Source organism: Hemiscyllium ocellatum, chromosome 21, assembly GCF_020745735.1.
Source record: "Hemiscyllium ocellatum isolate sHemOce1 chromosome 21, sHemOce1.pat.X.cur, whole genome shotgun sequence".
In the NCBI taxonomy this organism is placed as follows: Eukaryota; Metazoa; Chordata; class Chondrichthyes; order Orectolobiformes; family Hemiscylliidae; genus Hemiscyllium; species Hemiscyllium ocellatum.
In genome coordinates, this window is record NC_083421.1 from 17,825,454 (window position 1) to 17,844,035 (window position 18,582).

The following is an 18,582-nucleotide window of genomic DNA, read 5'->3' on the forward strand; positions in this document are numbered from 1 at the left end:
TTGAGAAGAGGGGATGAAATTGGGAAGCAGAGGGGCAACAATATCATTAAGGAGGGATCTGGTAAAACATAGATGGAAAGAGGATAATGCAGGATAGGACAGGATAGTGGGTAGCATGGTTGCTCAGTGGTTAGCACTGCTGCCTGACAGCGCCAGGGAGCCAGGTTCAATTCCAGCCTTGGGCAACTGTCTGTGTGATGTTTCCTCTGGGTGCTCTGGTTTCCTCCCACAATCCAAATGTGTAGGTTAGGTGAATTGGCCATGCTAAATTGCCCATAGTGTTCAGGGATGTGTAGGTGAGGTGCATTAGTCAGGGGTAAATGGGTCTGGGTAGGTTGCTCTTCGGAGGGTCGGTGTGGACTTGTTGGGCTGAAGGGCCCGTTTCCATACTGTAGGGATTCTAAGTTGCCAATTCTCAGGAGTTTGTCCCCGGTCAGGAACACTTTGGCTTTGAGGGGAGGCAATGGCGCAGTGGCATTATCAGCAAATTATTAATCTGGAGACCTGGATAATATTCTGGGGACCTATGTTTAAATCTCATCAGGCAGACTGTGGAACTTGTACTTTTTAAACACCTGGAATTATGAGGACCATGAAACTTGTCAATTACCAGAAAAAAAACCATCTAGTTGACGTGGGAAGGAATCTGGAAACTCCATCCTTAGCTGGTCTGGCCTGCACCTGACTCCAGACCCACAGCAATTTGGTTGACTCTTAACTGACCCCCTGTGTGTGATAAATGCTGGCCTATTCCCTGAATGAAGGGAGAGGCTGGAAGCCACTGGCCTGCCATCATGCTGGAAATCAAATGGACATAATGGGTTAGAAAATGGCAGTGACCACAGTCACAGCAGGGTAAGTGCCTCCACCTGTGAGGGAGGGGGCTACAGCATATGAGGCCCTTTAAAACAAGATACATCACACACTGACCCATGCACAGTACAGCACACAGACTGCAGGCCCTTAATCCCTGGCCATTTTTTGTACTTCCCACCTGTTTGTTAAACATCCCCCTTCCCAACACATTGATAACAACTTTTTTTTGTTTATTCATTTATGGGTTGAGGGATAGGCAGCACTTATTCCTGATGAAGGGCTTTTGCCCGAAACGTCGATTTCGCTGCACTTTGGAACTGTTGTGGAATTCTAACTGTTGTGCTCTTCCAGCACCACTAATCCAGAATCTGGTTTCCAGCATCTGCAGTCATTGTTTTTACCTCCAGAATTTATTGCCCAGTTAAGAGTCAACCACATTGTTGTGGGTCTGGAGTCACATGTAGACCAGACCAGGTAAGAATGGCAGATTCCTTCTCTAAAGGACAATGGGGAACTCAGGTGGGTTTTTCCAATAATCTAATGGTCATCAATAGTTTCATAATTCCACATATTTATTGAATTCAAATTGCACCATCTGCCTTGGCAGGTTTCAAATCCAGGTCCCCACAATATTATTCAGATCTCTGGATTAACAGTCCAGTCATAATAACACTGAGCCATCGCCTCCCACAACAACATTTCTGTACACAGAGACCAGGGAAAGAAAAGGGATGTAAAAACTGACAGAAATGCAGACGCTGGAAATCAGAAACAAAAACAGAAGAAATTGCCAGTGAAGTTCAGAAGGTCTGATAGCATCTGTATTGTCCGAGAAGAGGCAATGTACCCAAATGGCTTTTTAAAGCAACATATATGTAAGGTCATGGCCCTTCAGCTCAACCTGTCCATACCAAATAGGTTTCTTCATCTAAACTGGTCCCATTTGCCTGTGTTTGGCCAATATCCATCTCCGTGACACCCGCACCAATCAACCCCACCGCCTAGTGACCAACATTTCAACTCCCCCTCCAACTCTGCCGAAGTCATTCAGGTCCTTGGTCTCCTCCATTGCCACTCCCTCACCACCAATTCCCGGAGGAAGAACACCTCATCTTCCGTCTCGGGACCCTTCAACCTCAGGGCATCAATGTGGACTTCACCAGTTTCCTCATTTCCCCTCCCCCCACCTTACTCCAGTTCCAACCTTCCACATCAGCGCTGTCCTCATGAGCTGTCCTACCTGCCAATCTCCCTTCCCACCTATCCACTCCAGCTCCTCCCTGACCTATCACCTTTACCCCACCTCCATCCACCTGTTGCACTCTCAGCTACCTTCTCCCCAGCCCCACCCCCTCCCATTTATCTCTCCACCCCCGAGGCTCCTGCCTGAAATGTCGACTTTCCTGCTCCTCAGATGCTGCCTGACCTGCTGTGCTTTTCCAGCACCACTGTAATCTTAAGTCTAATCTCCAGCATCTGCAATCCTCACTTTTGTCATATCCCTCTCAACTTTTTCTACCCATGTACCTGTGCAAATGTCTTTTAAATGGTGTAATTGTACCAGCTCCACCACTTTCTCTGGCGGCTCATTCTATATATGAGTGCGAAAACATTGATCCTTCTGTGTCTTTTAAATCTTTCCCCTCTCACCTTGAACCTATGCCCTTTATTTCAAAATGGTCATCTCTTCCCTCTCAGGTTTAACCTCGAGTCCTAGTCTCTCTTACTCATGGAAACATCGTCACTCTATCCAGGCCCCTCAATATTCTCCCTCAACCTTTTAAACTCCAACAAGTTCAGACCCAGATTCCTCAACTGCTCCTCATATAATAAATCCCTCATACCCAGGATAATTCACATAAATCTTCTCTGGACCCCTCCAATGCTAGTACATCCTTCCTTAGATAGTGCTTAAAACTGCTCACAATATTCCAAATTCGGTCTGACCAGAGCCTTATACTGCATCAGCAGTACACCTCAGTTCTTGTATTCTAGCCCACTTGAAATGAATGCTAACATTGTATTTGCCTTTCTAACTGCCAACTGAACCTAAATATTAACTTTGAGAGAATTCTGAAATAGGGCTTCAAAGTCACTTTGTGCTTCAGACTTCCTAAGCCTTTCCCCATTTAGAAAATAATCTACACCTCTATTCCTCCTACCAAAATGCACAACCTCACACTTTCCTACATTGTATTCCATCTATTACTTCTTTGCCCACTTTCCCAGCCAGTCCAAATCCTCCTGCAGACACTCTGCTTCCCCAATACTGCCTGTCTCTCCAGCTATCACTGTGTCACCTGCAAACCTAGCAACAATATCCTCAGTTCCTTCACCCAGATCGTTCACGTACAATATGAATACCTGTGGTCCCAATATTGATCCCTTTGGAACTAGTCACCAGCTGCCATCCTGAAAAAGACCCCTTTAGCTAGAACACTGGCACCTACCCTACAATGTGGAAAATTGTCCAGGAAAGTCCCATCCAAAAGCAGGACAGTTTCATCCCAGCCAATTACAGCCCAATTATTCTACCTTTAATCATCAGGAAATCAACGGAAGGAGTCCTTCATAATGCTATCAAGTGGAACTTGCCCAGCAATAAAACGTAGAATGGCAGAATCATATAATGTAGAATTTGGCCTTTGGCCGATCAAGTCTTTACTGTCTCAAAAACCCTCCCAGGCAATGTATTCCAGACCTCCACTGCCCTCTGGGTGAAAACATTTTCCTTAAAACCCCCTCTAAACCTGCTGCCATTTACTTTCAAGTTGTGCCCTCTTGTTCCTGACTCTTCAACTGAGGGGAATAGCTGCTATCCACTCTGTCCATGTGCTACTTAGTTTAAGTTCTGCCAGGGCCATTCAGCTCCTGACCTTATTACAGCCTTGGTCCAGATGCGGACTAAACAGTTGAATTCCAGAGGTGAGGTGGGAGTGACAGCTCTTGACGTCAAGGCTGTATTTGACCGAGTGGGGCACAAAGAAGCTCTAGCAAAACTGGAATGGGGTGATGAGAATGGAAAGATGTGGGGAACTCTCTTCTGATTGGAATCATACCTGCCACATAGAAAGATGGTTGTGGTTGTGGAGGTCAGTCATCTCAGCTCCAGGACATCTCTTCAGGGGTTCTTCAGGGTAGTGTCCTTGGTCCAACCATCTTCATTAATAACCTTCCCTCCATTAGAAGATCAGAAGTGGAAATGTTCACTAATGATTGTACCATTCACAATTCATCAGACAATGAAGTAGTCCTTGTTCAAACGTAGAAAGACCCAACAGCATCAAGATCTGAACTGACAAATGTCAAGTAATAGTCCCAGGATGGATGTATTGTCCCAGTCAAACTGGTGTCCCTTTTTCTCTGTGTGTAAGAATACTAATGATAGTTGGTCACGTCTTTTGGTGGCTAGTCGGGACTTGCGTATCCTGATGTGTGTCCTGCCAGTCTCTCCGATGTAATATTTGTTGCAGTCCTTACAGTACATTTTGTATATGATGTTCGTTCTGTGGTTGTTGGCACAGGGTCCTTTAGATTCATCAGGAGCTGTTTCAGTGTGTTGGAGCTACAGGCAGAGGCTGAATAGGCTGGGGCTATTTTCCCTGGAGCATCGGAGCCTGAACGGTAACCTTATAGAAGTTTATAAAAGCGTGAGGGGCATGGATAGGATGCATAGTCAAGGTCTTTTCCTCAGAGTAGGGGAGTCCAAAACTGGAGGGTATAGGTTTAAGATGAGCGGGGAAAGATTTTAGATGGGCCTAAGGGCAAACCTTTTCACACAATGGTTACCCATGTATGGAATGAGCTCCCACAGGAGGTCGTGCAGACTGGTACAATTACAACATTTAAAAACCATCTGTATGGGTATATGAATAAGGATTTAGAGGGATATGGAAAAGTGCTGACAAATGGGATTAGATTAGATGAGAATATCTGGTCCGCATGGATGAGTTGGACCGAATGGTCTGTTTCTTTGCCAAACATCACCATAACTATTACTATCCCATGGATTGTTCGTGCTCCAATATTGAAGGCTGGCACAGAGGGTATGTTGGAGCTGTGAGGAGCAGGCAGAAAAGTGGAATTGAAGCATGACCAGTCATGATGATGTTAAACTGGGGCTGTACAAAGTGATTCACAATCACCTGATGAAGGAGCATCGCTCCGAAAGCTAGTGCTTCCAATTAAACCTGTGGACTATAACCTGGTGTTGTGTGATTTTTAACTTTGTACACCCCAGTCCAAAACCTGCATCTCCAAATTGGGGCTGAGACTCGATGGGCTGAACGTCCTCCTCTCGTGGGGAGATCACTTGTTGTCTGCGTAAGCGCCTGCGCATTGTGGATGATCCTCCCGCGCAGGCGCAGTGCCCCAGCGCGAAGCTGGGCTGTGTCGATTGTACCGGCTGGTGTGTTGTCTGCGTGAGCGCCTGCGCGTTGAGGGCGATCCTCCCGCGCAGGCGCAGTGTTCCGGCACGGAGCCGGGCTGTGTCGGTTGTACCGGCTGCTGGGTTGTCTGCGTGAGCGCCTGCGCATTGAGGGCGGTCCTCCCACGCAGGCGCAGTGTCCCGGCCCGGTGGTGGTGTGTGTGTGTCGGTTGCTGTGTTTCTGTCAGCTCCCTGTTCCCGGGGCCTGAGCACAGGCCGCTACCTGCGGAGACATGTTTTCAGCACTGAAGAAGCTGGTGGGCACGGAGCAGGTCCCGGGCAGGGAGAGGATTATCCCCGCGGGCTTACAGAGCATGAACCAGAGCCTGCAGCGGAGATTCGCCAAAGGAGTTCAGTACAACAGTGAGTGGGGCTGGGGGAGAACATGGGGGAGGGGACAGAGGGAGAGTGCAGTATAACAGTGAGTGGGGGCTGGGGGGGTGGGGAGAGGGGACAGAGGGAGAGTGCAGTATAACAGTGAGTGGGGGCTGGGGGGGTGGGGAGAGGGGACAGAGGGAGAGTGCAGTATAACAGTGAGTGGGGGCTGGGGGGGTGGGGAGAGGGGACAGAGGGAGAGTGCAATATAACAGTGAGTGGGGCTGGGGGAGAACATGGGGGAGGGGACAGAGGGAGAGTGCAGTATAACAGTGAGTGGGGGCTGGGGGGGTGGGGAGAGGGGACAGAGGGAGAGTGCAGTATAACAGTGAGTGGGGGCTGGGGGAGAACATGGGGGAGGGGACAGAGGGAGAGTGCAGTATAACAGTGAGTGGGGGCTGGGGGGGTGGGGAGAGGGGACAGAGGGAGAGTGCAGTATAACAGTGAGTGGGGGCTGGGGGAGAACATGGGGGAGGGGACAGAGGGAGAGTGCAGTATAACAGTGAGTGGGGCTGGGGGAGAACATGGGGGAGGGGACAGAGGGAGAGTGCAGTATAACAGTGAGTGGGGGCTGGGGGAGAACATGGGGGAGGGGACAGAGGGAGAGTGCAGTATAACAGTGAGTGGGGGCTGGGGGAGAACATGGGGGAGGGGACAGAGGGAGAGTGCAGTATAACAGTGAGTGGGGCTGGGGGAGAACATGGGGGAGGGGACAGAGGGAGAGTGCAGTATAACAGTGAGTGGGGGCTGGGGGAGAACATGGGGGAGGGGACAGAGGGAGAGTGCAGTATAACAGTGAGTGGGGGCTGGGGGAGAACATGGGGGAGGGGACAGAGGGAGAGTGCAGTATAACAGTGAGTGGGGCTGGGGGAGAACATGGGGGAGGGGACAGAGGGAGAGTGCAGTATAACAGTGAGTGGGGGCTGGGGGGGAGGAGAGGGGACAGAGGGAGAGTGCAGTATAACAGTGAGTGGGGCTGGGGGAGAACATGGGGGAGGGGACAGAGGGAGAGTGCAGTACAACAGTGAGTGGGGGCTGGGGGGGGGAGGAGAGGGGCTGGGGGAGAGTTCAGTATAACAGTGAGTGGGGGCTGGGGGGGGGAGGAGAGGGGACAGAGGGAGAGTGCAATATAACAGTGAGTGGGGGCTGGGGGGGAGGAGAGGGGCTGGGGGAGAACATGGGGGAGGGGACAGAGGGAGAGTGCAGTACAACAGTGAGTGGGGCTGGAGGGGAGGAGGACAGGGGCTGGGGGGGAGGAGGACGGGCTGGGGGAGAACATGGGGGAGGGGACAGAGGGAGAGTGCAGTACAACAGTGAGTGGGGCTGGGGGGGAGGAGGACAGGGGCTGGGGGGGAGGAGAACATGGGGGAGGGGACAGAGGGAGAGTGCAGTACAACAGTGAGGGGGGCTGGGGGGGAGGAGGACAGGGGCTGGGGGGGAGGAGAACATGGGGGAGGGGACAGAGGGAGAGTGCAGTACAACAGTGAGGGGGGCTGGGGGGGGGAGGAGGACAGGGGCTGGGGGGGGAGGAGGACAGGGGCTGAGGGAGAACATGGGGGAGGGGACAGAGGCAGAGTGCAGTACAACAGTGAGTGGGGCTGGGAGGGAGGAGGACAGGGGCTGGGGGGGAGGAGGACAGGGGCTGGGGGAGAACATGGGGGAGGGGACAGAGGGAGAGTGCAGTACAGCCATGAGGGGGGCTGGAGGAGAACGTGGGGGAGGGGACAGAGGGAGAGTGCAGTGCAACAGTGAGGGGGGGCTGGAGGAGAACGTGGGGGAGGGGACAGAGGGAGAGTGCAGTGCAACAGTGAGGGGGGCTGGCGGGGGGGAGAACATGGGGGAGGGGACAGAGGGAGAGTGCAGTACAGCCATGAGTGGGGCTGGGGGGAGGAGGAGGAGGAGACGGGCTGGGGGAGAAAATGGGGGAGGGGACAGAGGCTGGGTGAGAGTCAGACAGGATTATGGTTTGTGGACATTAGAGAGAGCAGTATAGCTATGACTGATTGATGCCAGGGTTCGGGAGACAGGGGAAGGGGAGAGGATATGTACTGAGAGGCCAAGGGCAGGCCCAAGGTTTGGAGATGGAGATGATTTGGGAACAGAGTTAGTTCTGACAGGGAACAGTGTCTTAAGTTGAATAGAAGGGTTGAACCTGGGAATGGGCTATTTCTAGCACCAATGAAATACTGTCTGTAAAGGAAATGAGATGTATACTCTCCCCTCATTTAAAGTTATGAATACTCAAGGGAATTTACCTCAATGAGAATCAGATTTGTGCTTCTGATGGTGGGCTTTCCTTAGGTCAAAGTTCACATACTTGTCTCTTCACCGCACCTCTGACTTATAGATCCTGTGTCTATACTCTCATTTGTCAGATTCAGTAAACTTTCCTTCTTTCTTCTCGAGCTGTCTGCAGTCTTGGACATAGTTTGTCCATTTTTTTGTCCAGCCCCCTCAACTGTACTCCATCCAGCTGGGTGGAACTGCTGGCAACTCGTTCCATTCTTATGCATCCAATGTTGGTCAAAGAATCCCTTACAACTGCTTCTCATCCTGTTCATGCACCATTACCACTGGTGCCTTCTAGTGCATTATCATTAACAACTGCTTTCCACATCAATAATGCTGCGCACTGACATCATTTGAAAGTAGTGTTAAATGTCACCTGTATGCTGACAGTCGCTCTATCTTGCCACTACCTCTTGACCCTTTGGTTATAACATATGAACAAGATGGAGTAGGTCATTGTCATCCAATATCACGTGAGAAGTTTTACTCAAATAAACACTGGGAAGACCAAAATCATTGTTGGTTTTGATCCCTATCACATATTTCATTCTGAGCACCTGACTCCATCCCTGTGGTGGCAAATATCTGAGGTGAGAGCAGACTCTTAAGTCATCATCTCATATTTAATCTCAAGATGCACTGCTGTCCTGATATCCATGCCATAACTGAACCCATTAGCACTTCCAAAAACCCCACCTTGCCTGAGTTCAAGAACTGCTGAAACCCTTAACCATGATGTTGCTGTTTTTGATCTTGTTCAAAATGCACTGTGGTTGACCCATTGTGCAGTGAGTTCAACCAAACTATGCTTCTCAGACCTTAAACCCCACCAGTCCTGCTCAAGCACCTCAGAATTTGCTTATCTACCTTAGCTGTCAGCTTAACATTTTAAAATTTTCCACATTATTTTCAAAACTCCCCACCAATTTGCGCACCCCTGCTTCCAACTACCATTTTGGACCACATTCACACTCAATCTAAATATCCTCACCAATGGTGGCTTTGAAACTTCCTCCCTACGCTGCTCCACGTTGCTTTCTTCCTTTGAGACTTCAGAAAAGCAACTTGTTGACCTTAATAGCCTTTGATTTGTTAAACTTGGTTTAATAATACTGAGAGTCATTGGAATATGTTATAGCAAAGCAGTTGTTAAACAGTGCAGACCTTAAGTATTATGAGAAAATGCACAATTTTGAAGAAACTTTTTGCCTGGCTCTCAGCAGAGAAATTGGAACGACGCTGCAATAAATGGGGAAATGGTATTGGAGAAACCAATGAGAAATGGTATTCCTCAGCCACATTAGGGATATTTAAACAATCCTTAGATAAGCACATGGATGATGATGGGATAGTGTAGGGGGATGAGCTGGGAACAGTTCACAGGTCGGCATAACATCGAGGGCCAAAGGGCCTGTTCTGCGCACAATATTCCAAAAGTGGCCTAAGCAATGTCCTTTACAGCCACAGTCTAGTGTCTCTGCTATAGCAAGGATGTTGTGAAACTTGAAAGGGTTCAGTAAAGATTTACAAGGATGTTGATTGGGTTGGAGGATTTGAGCTACAGGGAGGGGCTAAATAGGCTGGAGCTGTTTTCCCTGGAGCATCGGAGGCTGAGGGGTGACCTTGTAGAAGTTTACAAAATTATGAGGGGCCTGGATTGGCCGACTTGCCAAGGTCTTTTCGCTGGGGTCAGGGTGTCCAAAACCAGAGGGCATAGGTTTAAGGCCAGAGGGGAAAGATTTAAAAGGGACATGACGGACAACCTTTTCAAGCAAAGGATGCTGCATGTGTGGAATGAGCTGCCAGAGGAAGTTGTGGAGGCATCTGGATGGTTATTTGAATAGAAAGGGTTTAGATGGGTATGGGCCAAGCGCTGGCAAATGGGACTAGATTAATTAGGATATCTGGTCAGCATGAACAAGCTGTTTCCGTGCTATACAGCTCTAGGACCCTATAAGAGCTAGTCATCATTTTCTAAAATGTTAGACTCTAGAACAGTTTCTCGGATTGGAGGGTGGTAAATGTGAAGGGAGCAGAGAGAAAACAACAAATTATAGACTGGTTAGCTTGGGATTGGTCATGGGACAATGCTAGATTCCATCACAAAAGATACAATAGGCAGATAGTGACAGGATTGGACAGTCAGCATAGATTTATAAATGGGAGGTTATGCTTGATAAAACAGGTGAAGTATTTTAAGAGTGTAACTAATAGAGTGGTCAAGGAGGAGCTAGAGGATGAGATTTATTTGGATCTTCCGACTGCTTTTGGTAAGGTCCTACATTTTATGCTAATGTGTAAAATTTAAAGTGCATGGGATTGGGGTTGTGTACTGAAATTAGGTGAGAACTAATTGACAAATGAGAGACAAAGACTAGAAATAAATGGGTCATTTTCAGAATGGCAGGCTGTTAACAGCATTTATTCATGATTTAGGTGAGGAAAGTACATGTCATAACTCCAGGTTTGCAGATGAGACAAAGCTGGGTGGGAGGGTATGTTGAAGAGTTTGGTATTGGAAAAATAGTGAGTCAGGCAGCACCCGAGGGGCAGGAGAATCAATGTTTTGAGCATAAGCCTTTCAACAGGAATGAGGAGTCTCATTCCTGATGAAGGGCTTATGTTTGAAACGTCGATTCTCCTGTTTCTTGGATGCTGCCTGACTGGCTGTGCTTTTCCAGCCCCACATTCTATGACTCTGATCTCCAGCATTTGCAGTCCTCACGTTCCCCTCTGACGGTATGTTGGGCGGTAGAAGCATAGAAGCTTGTGATTTACATGGGTAAGTGTGCAAATTCATGGCAAATGAAGTATAATGTGGCCAGAGGTGATGTCATCTGCTTTGCGAGCAAAATCAAGAAGGTAAATCTGATGTGGCTGTATGTTGAGAGGGGAATAAGCGATGAGACTTGGGTATACTCATAGACCAGTCACTGAAATTAAGCATGCAGTTGGATGCAGCTGTCAAAGAATGCCTTCATAGCAAGAGGATTCAAGTACAGGAGCAGGGTTGTCTTATTGCTGTTCTACAGGCCATTGATGTGACCACACCTGGATCATCACGTACAGTTCTTGTCTCATTATTTGAGGAAATATGCCCTTGCTATGCAGGAAATGCAAAATCTAGACTGGGAGGCTGGGACTGGCATACAGGGAGAGATTGGATCAGTTAGTATTATATTCACTGGATTTGAGGGGTAGGGGGAGGCGGGTTCTTAGAAACCTGAACAATTCTAGCAGGATTAGATAGAATAGATGCAGGAAAGATGCTTTTATTGACACCAGGTAGTCCAGAATCAGGGGCACAGTTGATGTCTAAGAGGTAACCCTTTTAGAACATAGAGGAGAGATTTCTTCACCCAGAGAGTGGGGAGTTGTGAAATTCTCTGCCACAAACTGTTGAGACTTTCAAGGGAGATCTACTTGTTCTTGGAGCTATATGGACCAAAAGACCGAATCCCTACAGTGTGGAAACAGGTTCTTCGGCTCAACAAGTCCACGTCGACCCTCCAGGAGAAAATGAGGACTGCAGATGCTGGAGATCAGAGCTGAAAATGTGTGGCTGGAAAAGCGCAGCAGGTCAGGCAGCATCCATGGAGCAGGAGAATCGACGTTTCGGGCATGAGCTCTTCTTCAGGAATCGGCCCACCCAGATCCATTCGCCTCCTCTATTACTCTACATTTACCCCTGACTAATGCACCTAACACTATGGACAGTTTAGCATGTCCAATTCACCTAACCTGCACATCTTTGGATTGTGGAAGGAAACTGGAGCACCCACAGGAAGGGGGAGAATGCAGGAGCCAGGTAGAGTTGCATGATTGTATTGAATTGTAGAGCAGGCTTGAAGTGCTGAACGGACTACTCCTGCTCTTCTGTGTTTCTATTGCAATGCATAAGGAATATGACATTAATATTGTCTGAGATGAGAGCAGTGAATGCAGGCCAGAAAGCTGCACAAATTTCATGCTGAAATGTTGTTTTGTGCAAAATGCTGTATAATGCAAGTTGTTTTTGAATACAGGTTTATCGGTAACACGAGTGCAGTACTGGTGGGGACAGGTCTGTCACTGTATAACACTGGAGTACAGTTCTAGTAGGAACAGGTCTGTTGCTGGGATAGTATACCAGTGAGGGCAAGTCTCTCACTGTAATACTAGTGCGCACAGGACTGTCACTGTATAACACTGGGGCATGGTACTCATGGGGTCTGGAGTGTGGTGCTGGAAAAGTGCAGCAGGTCAAGCAGCACCTGAGGAGCAGGAGAATCAACGTTTTGGGCAAAACCCTTCATTAGGAATCATGGGGTCCAGTCTGTCACTTTGTAACATTGGGGTACAATTCTGCTAAAGGTAGGTCTGTCACTGTATAATACGATGGTGTGGTTTTGGTGACAACGTCTCTGTTACTGTGTAACACTGAGTACAGTACTAGTGGGTCAGGTCTGACTGCAGTTCTGGTAAAGGGTAGATCTGTTATTATATAACACTGAATATAGTACGGTGGGGACAGATGTTACTGTATAATTGATACAGTACTGGTGGACAAGTCTGTGTCACTACAACACTGGTGTACAGTATGGTGGGGGGGACAGGTGTGTTACTGTATAACACTGGGGTACAATACCAATAGGGACAGGCTTGTCACTGTATAACAGGTACAGTACTGGTGGGGACAGGTCTGTCACTATAACACTGCCGTACTTGTGGTCGGGGGCAGGTCTGTTACTGTCTAACACTTGGATCCAGAATTGAGGGATCAATTTCTCACTGTGTTACATGGCTTCAGTATTGGTAGGAAGACAGTGTCACTTGAGTGCAGTGTTGATTCTTTGACTTTCATTTTCTGCTTTTTTGCCTCAGTTTTGAGGCTGAATCCATGCGCTGCATTGACTGGATGCTGTGCCACTCTGCAACAACTATGATCACTCAGCGGTCAGGTGAAGTGTGCTTACTGAGTGATTGGACATTGCCTTTCGTCACTGTTTAAACCAGTCAATCAGGATGGAATAGGAGTGTGTGGCAGTCGCAGTGCAACACAGAGCAGACCCCTTACCTGCATTCTCTTATCACATCTAGATCGCAGCATTCTACACTGCACAGTTATTTCTGTGAGAGGGCACTTGGCATATCTGTGTCGAAAGGCTGGCATTTGAACACAATTCCTGAAAGACATTAAGATCAACACTACAAACGCTTAGTTTGTCAGTTGCCAGCAATCAACTGAACCTTATCAGAACTCCACTTGCACTTGGACCCCACTTGGATACACCTATTGTTTGTGAAATTACCACTAACTTTATAACATGTTGTAAAAAGATTCCCTTCCTTTCTGTCTACTCTAAAATCGTCTATTTTGTGCAGTGGCTGTTTGTTGACCTTTTGTTTGGCCTCTTGAGTGTGAATAAATGAATTCCAGGATTATTTCCCTTGTGATACATGCTACATGGTTCAGTGAGGTGTATCGTTATTGGGTGTGTGGGGGGGGGAGGGGATGCTGTGAAGTGTTGTAGGGAGGACTGTGATAAAGAGTCTGCTGGAGTAGAATGGTTGGATATGCCCTGACAATACTGTGTCTTTCTCTGACATGACCCATTTCTTCTTCTTGGTTTCTTGCCTCCAGTTTCCTTAACTCCTCTGTTCTTTTCCCCTACCTTTCCACCATTTCCGTTCCCAACTATCACCCAGTCTTTTCTTTGCTCAGGTTTCAGCTTCCCCACTCTGTGATCCCAGTAATGTGCACCATGAGGAGCGATAAAGCTCCTGCTCTCTGTTTTCTTTTCTCGTGGTTTTGAAGTTTTGAATGGAGCAGTGTGGGGGAAATGGGCCTGCAGTCAGGGGAGAGTGATGACGGTTGTAATACCTTGCAGCATTTCTTTTTTACTTTCAGTGAAGATTCTGATACGAGGTGACAGAAACACAGGCAAGACTACACTCTGGCACAGACTGCAGGGCAAGAAGTTTGTGGAGCAGTACATTCCAACACAGGAGATCCAGGTCACCTGCATTCACTGGAGCTACAAGAGTGAGTCTCGAGCAACAATTTTAATGTTTCGAAAGAACCCACCTCCCCCCACCCCTTAAATCCAGTGAATATGATACTAACTGATCCAATCTCTCCCTGCTTGCCAGTGTTGGAAACATTCAGAGCAATCGGTGCTACAGGAAGCTGAATCTTTGGAGATTTCTGGGTTTGAATCACTTATGTTTACAGGGAAGTGAAATTGGAGCAAGGGAGGCAGAGTAAACTGATGTGCAGTGATGACGCTGCCTTCTCAGGTGCAGATGGAGATCAAACAGCAGTTTCTGATATCCATGTCATTGGTGTAATGTTCAGGAGAGAGTCTCTTCTCCATCTTACTGTGATCGAATGTTGCTGAGTGCAGTGCATCAGTGTGAACCACAGAGAAAATTTCCATGTCCACTCCCCCAGGACAGGGACAGCATGAAGTCAGATGCAGATTAAAGCTTCCTCAATGCTAACCAATCAGACATAGAAATTTAGGAAACAGGAGTAGGCCATTCGGCACTTCAAGGCTGTTCCACCATTCAATATGATCATGACTGATCATCCATCTCCGTACCCAGTTCCTGCTTTCTCCCTGACACTTTGATCCCTTTAGCCCCAAGAACTATATCTAACTCCTTCTTGAAAACATTCACTGTTTAGACCTCAACCACTTTCTGTGGCCAAGAATTTCACGTGCTTGCCACTCTGAATGAATAAATGTCTCCTCATCTCAGTCCTAAATGGCCTACCCATACTCTTAAACTGTGATTTCTGGTTTTGGAATCCCCTGTCAATGGGAACATCATTCTTGCACTTATCCTGACTAGTCCTGTTAGAATTTTAAAAGTTTCTATGAAATCTCTCTTTATTCTTCTAAACTCCAGTGAATATACTCCTAAGCCATCCAGTCTCTCTCCATGCATTATAGTCACACAATCCCGGGAATCAGTCTGATAAACCTTTGCTGTACTCCCTCCATAACCAGAACATCCTTTTTTAAGGTAAGGAGATACAAAACTGCACACACTGCCTCAGATGTGGTCTAACCAGGGTCCGATGTATTTGTAGCAAGATATCCCTGAACTGTGTTGAATCCTGTTGCTATGAAGGCCAACATGATCATTTGTCTTCAGGGCCTGCTGTTCGAAAACACCCAGGTCTCGTTGCACATTCCCCTCTCTCAACTTATATCCGTTTATATAATAAACCAACTTCCTGTTTTTGCTCCCAAAGTAGATAACCTCACATTTATCCACAAATGCTACATTTTCCATGCATTTGCCCACTCACTCAGCTTGTCCACATCACAGTGAAGCTTCTCTACTTCCTCCTTGCAGCTCACCCTCCCACTTAACTTAGCATCATCTGCAAATTTGCAGATACTAAATTTAGTTTCCTTCCCTAACTCTAGAGTCCTAACACTGATTCCCGAGGTACCCTACAAGTCTCTGCCTATTATTCAGGAAAAAAAAACATTTATATTCCGTGGGGCAGCATGGTGACTCAGTGGTTGGCATTGCTACCTCTCAGTACCGGGAGCCCGGGTTTGGATCCAGCCTCAGGTGATTGTCTGTGTGGAGTTTGCACGTTCTCCCCGTTTCTGCGTAGGTTTCCTCTGGGTGCTCCGGTTTCCTCCCACAATCCAAAATATGTGCAGGTTAGGAATTGGCCAATTCCATGTGATCTGTCAAATATGATTTTTCTTTCCTAAGTCCATGCTGACTCTACCCAATCCTGCAGTTGAATCTTGTACAGTCAATACCAGCATTTCCCCATTACTGATGCCGGGTTGAGTGGTCTTTTAATTCCTTGTTTCCTCTCTGCCTCAGTTTTTAAGTAGAGCTATTAAGTTAGTTACATAAACAAATTGCTGGAGAACCTCAGCAAATTTGGCAGCGTCTATGGAGCGAAACCATGGTGTCGCTTTCTCAGAACTACTTCTGAAGAAGTGTCACTGGAGTTGGGAAAGTTAACTCTGCCTCTCTCTGCAGATGTTGCTAGACCTCCTGCATTTCTCCAGCTATGTTGATTTTCTTTTTCAGATCTTCAGCATCAGCAATCTTTGTTTTATTTTAGAGTTACATTAGTTACCCCTCACGTTCCAGAGTGTTATCAAATCTTGGAAGATGACTGCTCACTATTTCTAGGGCTACCTCCTTAAGTAATCTGAATGCTAAGTCTTGGGGATTTATTGGCCCTCGGTCCCATTAATTTCCGCAATATCAGTTCCCTACTAACTGATTTCCTTCAGTTCCTCCCTTTTACTGAATCCTGTCTTTCCCAGCATTTTTGTTTGGTTGTTTGTGTTTTCCTTCATGAACACAGCCAAAATGTGTGTTTAATTGCTTCGTCATTTCTTTGTTCCCCAGTATAAATTCCCCTTTTTCTGACTGTAAGGGGCCTACTTTGGTCTTCACAACTTTTCTCGTCACATACACATAGAAACTATTACAGTCAGTTTTTATATTTCTCACAGGCTTACACTTGGATTGTATTTTTTTCTTTCTTAATCAATGCCCTTGTCCTCCTTTGAATTCTAAACTGCTCTCTCCCCCAGAGCGGTACAGTACAGGGTTAGGTACAGAGTAAAGATCCTAATTCTTATGAACTCAAAGGTATACAAGCCGAGACAAGCTCACTGAGTCTTTCAAGTTATCCCATGCTTGGCTCCTGGAATGTAACCTCTTGTTAAATATGCAATTACAGGAAATGATTAGTCATGAAATATCATTCTAACTGTTATGCCTTGCCAACTTTGCTTTTAATAAAATGGTTCATTTTCATTAAGCTAATGTGAACACAGTTAATTTCAGTTGGAATGGTGTTGTTCAGATACTTTAAAATTCCTGCTTAAAAGACTGATCAACTAAATGTTGTATAGACATGCAATTCCTGGAAGTAATAATTTGAGTAAGCAGTCTTCAATGCCAGATATTACTGTTGTTTAATTGCTGACAGCATTGCAATATTACATTTAATGGAAATTGACTGACAGAACCCAATGCCATTCTTAGCTCACTATCTACCAGTGCCAGCATTCCTATGTCATCTGTTAAATGCTGGGTTGCTTCAAAACTCAGCACTTTTTCCCCAAGTGTTATTCTTCCCCTTAGAGTCATAGAGACGTACAGCACGGAAACAGACCCCTTGGTCCAACCCGTCCATGCCGACCAGATATCCCAACCCAATCTAGTCCCACCCGCCAGCACCCGGCCCATATCCCTCCAAACCAAGGATTGAGTTGCATTGAGCTCCTCAATGAAATGACCTTGTATTTAATCTGTAGTTTGAGTTAGTTGAATGTGGTAGGACAGTCACTCTTGCATCAGGACCTTGAACTGGTTGAGAGGGCATCGGCATCCCAACCTGAAGAACAGTCCTGCTCACAGAGGAAGTAAGTAGTGTGTAAAATTAACCTGGACTGTTAGTTTCCAGAGTAATGCCCTGCACAGTTGCTGAGGCATTGAGTGCTGATTGTTGTGCCAGGATTACTGCAGTACAGCGTTCCCCGTTCATTCCACCCACCGCTACCAGTGTTTGTCCTCTGAACTACCTATTTAACAGAAGCAAATCACAGCACTGAGTTAAAGTCACACCCACAACCAGAGCTGCCTTTTGAGTTTTCGGGTAAAAATGTCAATTCTGTTACCAGTGTGACAGTACCCTTTGTACTACTGGGGCCTGAGCTTCAGTTCCCAACCCTGGCCTCTCTCACTTCCAAGGACTGAGTGCCAGCTCCCTTCTCAGCCAGTTGTTGTTTGCCATTTTCCAGTTTAGACATTTAACTTGGTTTATTCCTTGTTGTTCTGCATTGCCTGTTTAAACCTTATGATTTGATAAGCCTTTTTAACCCAGGTTTTCTTGAATAGATACTTGGTCCCCTTGTGATACCTCACCCAGCAATACCTCCTCCCTGTTTGGACCAGGGATATCCTACCCTGGTTAGAATGTGCTGCCAAGCGGTTAAGAAATTTCTTCCCTTCCCTCCTTTCACCTAACATTGTTCCAATGTTTTGAGTTATTAAAGACTACAATATCTCCACTCTGTAGTTCTTGCACATTTCCATGGTTTCCACTCTGAATTGCTCCTCTATCCTCTGATTAGGAGGCCTGCAGAATATTTTCTGTTGTATGTCTTTTTATTTCTCTGTTCTAACCAAGTGGATTTTGTCCTTCAATCCTCAAGACCTTGTCTCTTTTCAACACTATAATACCTTCCCTAATCCGTGCTGCCAACCGATTCCCCTTTTTGTTCCTGTTCTTTTCTGAACACTTTGTATCCTTGAATATTAACTATTCTCCATTCATCAATGTTTTTCTATTCCATTGTATTCAGGTTCTAGCTACCAACCTTATCCACCACACTTTATGTATTTACAGATCCTAGAATCCCCGCAGTGTGCAAACAGGCCATTTGGCCCAACAAGTCCCTGTAACCCTACATTTCCTGTGGCTAATATTCCTAACTACACATCCCTGAACACTATGGGCAATTTAGAATGACCAATCTCCCTAGCATACCGGTCCTTGTAAACTATTGGGTTATTTTGATCTGTGCTGAAAATGTGTTGCTGGAAAAGCGCAGCGGGTCAGGCAGCATCCAAGGAGCAGGAGAATCGATGTTCGGGCATGAGCCCTTCTTCAGTTCATTCCTGAAACGTCGATT

General features: G+C 46.8%; 2 protein-coding genes across 2 annotated transcripts in view; both read left to right on the plus strand.

The window, feature by feature from the left end:
- Nucleotides 1-5,339, plus strand: part of LOC132825629 (coiled-coil domain-containing protein 183-like) — a 100,332-nt gene extending 94,993 nt beyond the window's left edge. Inside the window, exon 14 of the mRNA XM_060840995.1 lies at nucleotides 5,145-5,339. Coding sequence (XP_060696978.1) covers nucleotides 5,145-5,339 — 195 coding nt within the window. The remainder of the gene's footprint in view (nucleotides 1-5,144) is intronic.
- LOC132825777 (rab-like protein 6) overlaps nucleotides 5,263-18,582 on the plus strand; it is a 126,267-nt gene continuing 112,947 nt past the window's right edge. The window contains exons 1-2 of the mRNA XM_060841243.1: nucleotides 5,263-5,605; nucleotides 13,797-13,931. Of these exons, the coding sequence (XP_060697226.1) occupies nucleotides 5,476-5,605; nucleotides 13,797-13,931 (265 nt within the window). The 5' untranslated portion in view covers nucleotides 5,263-5,475. The remainder of the gene's footprint in view (nucleotides 5,606-13,796; nucleotides 13,932-18,582) is intronic.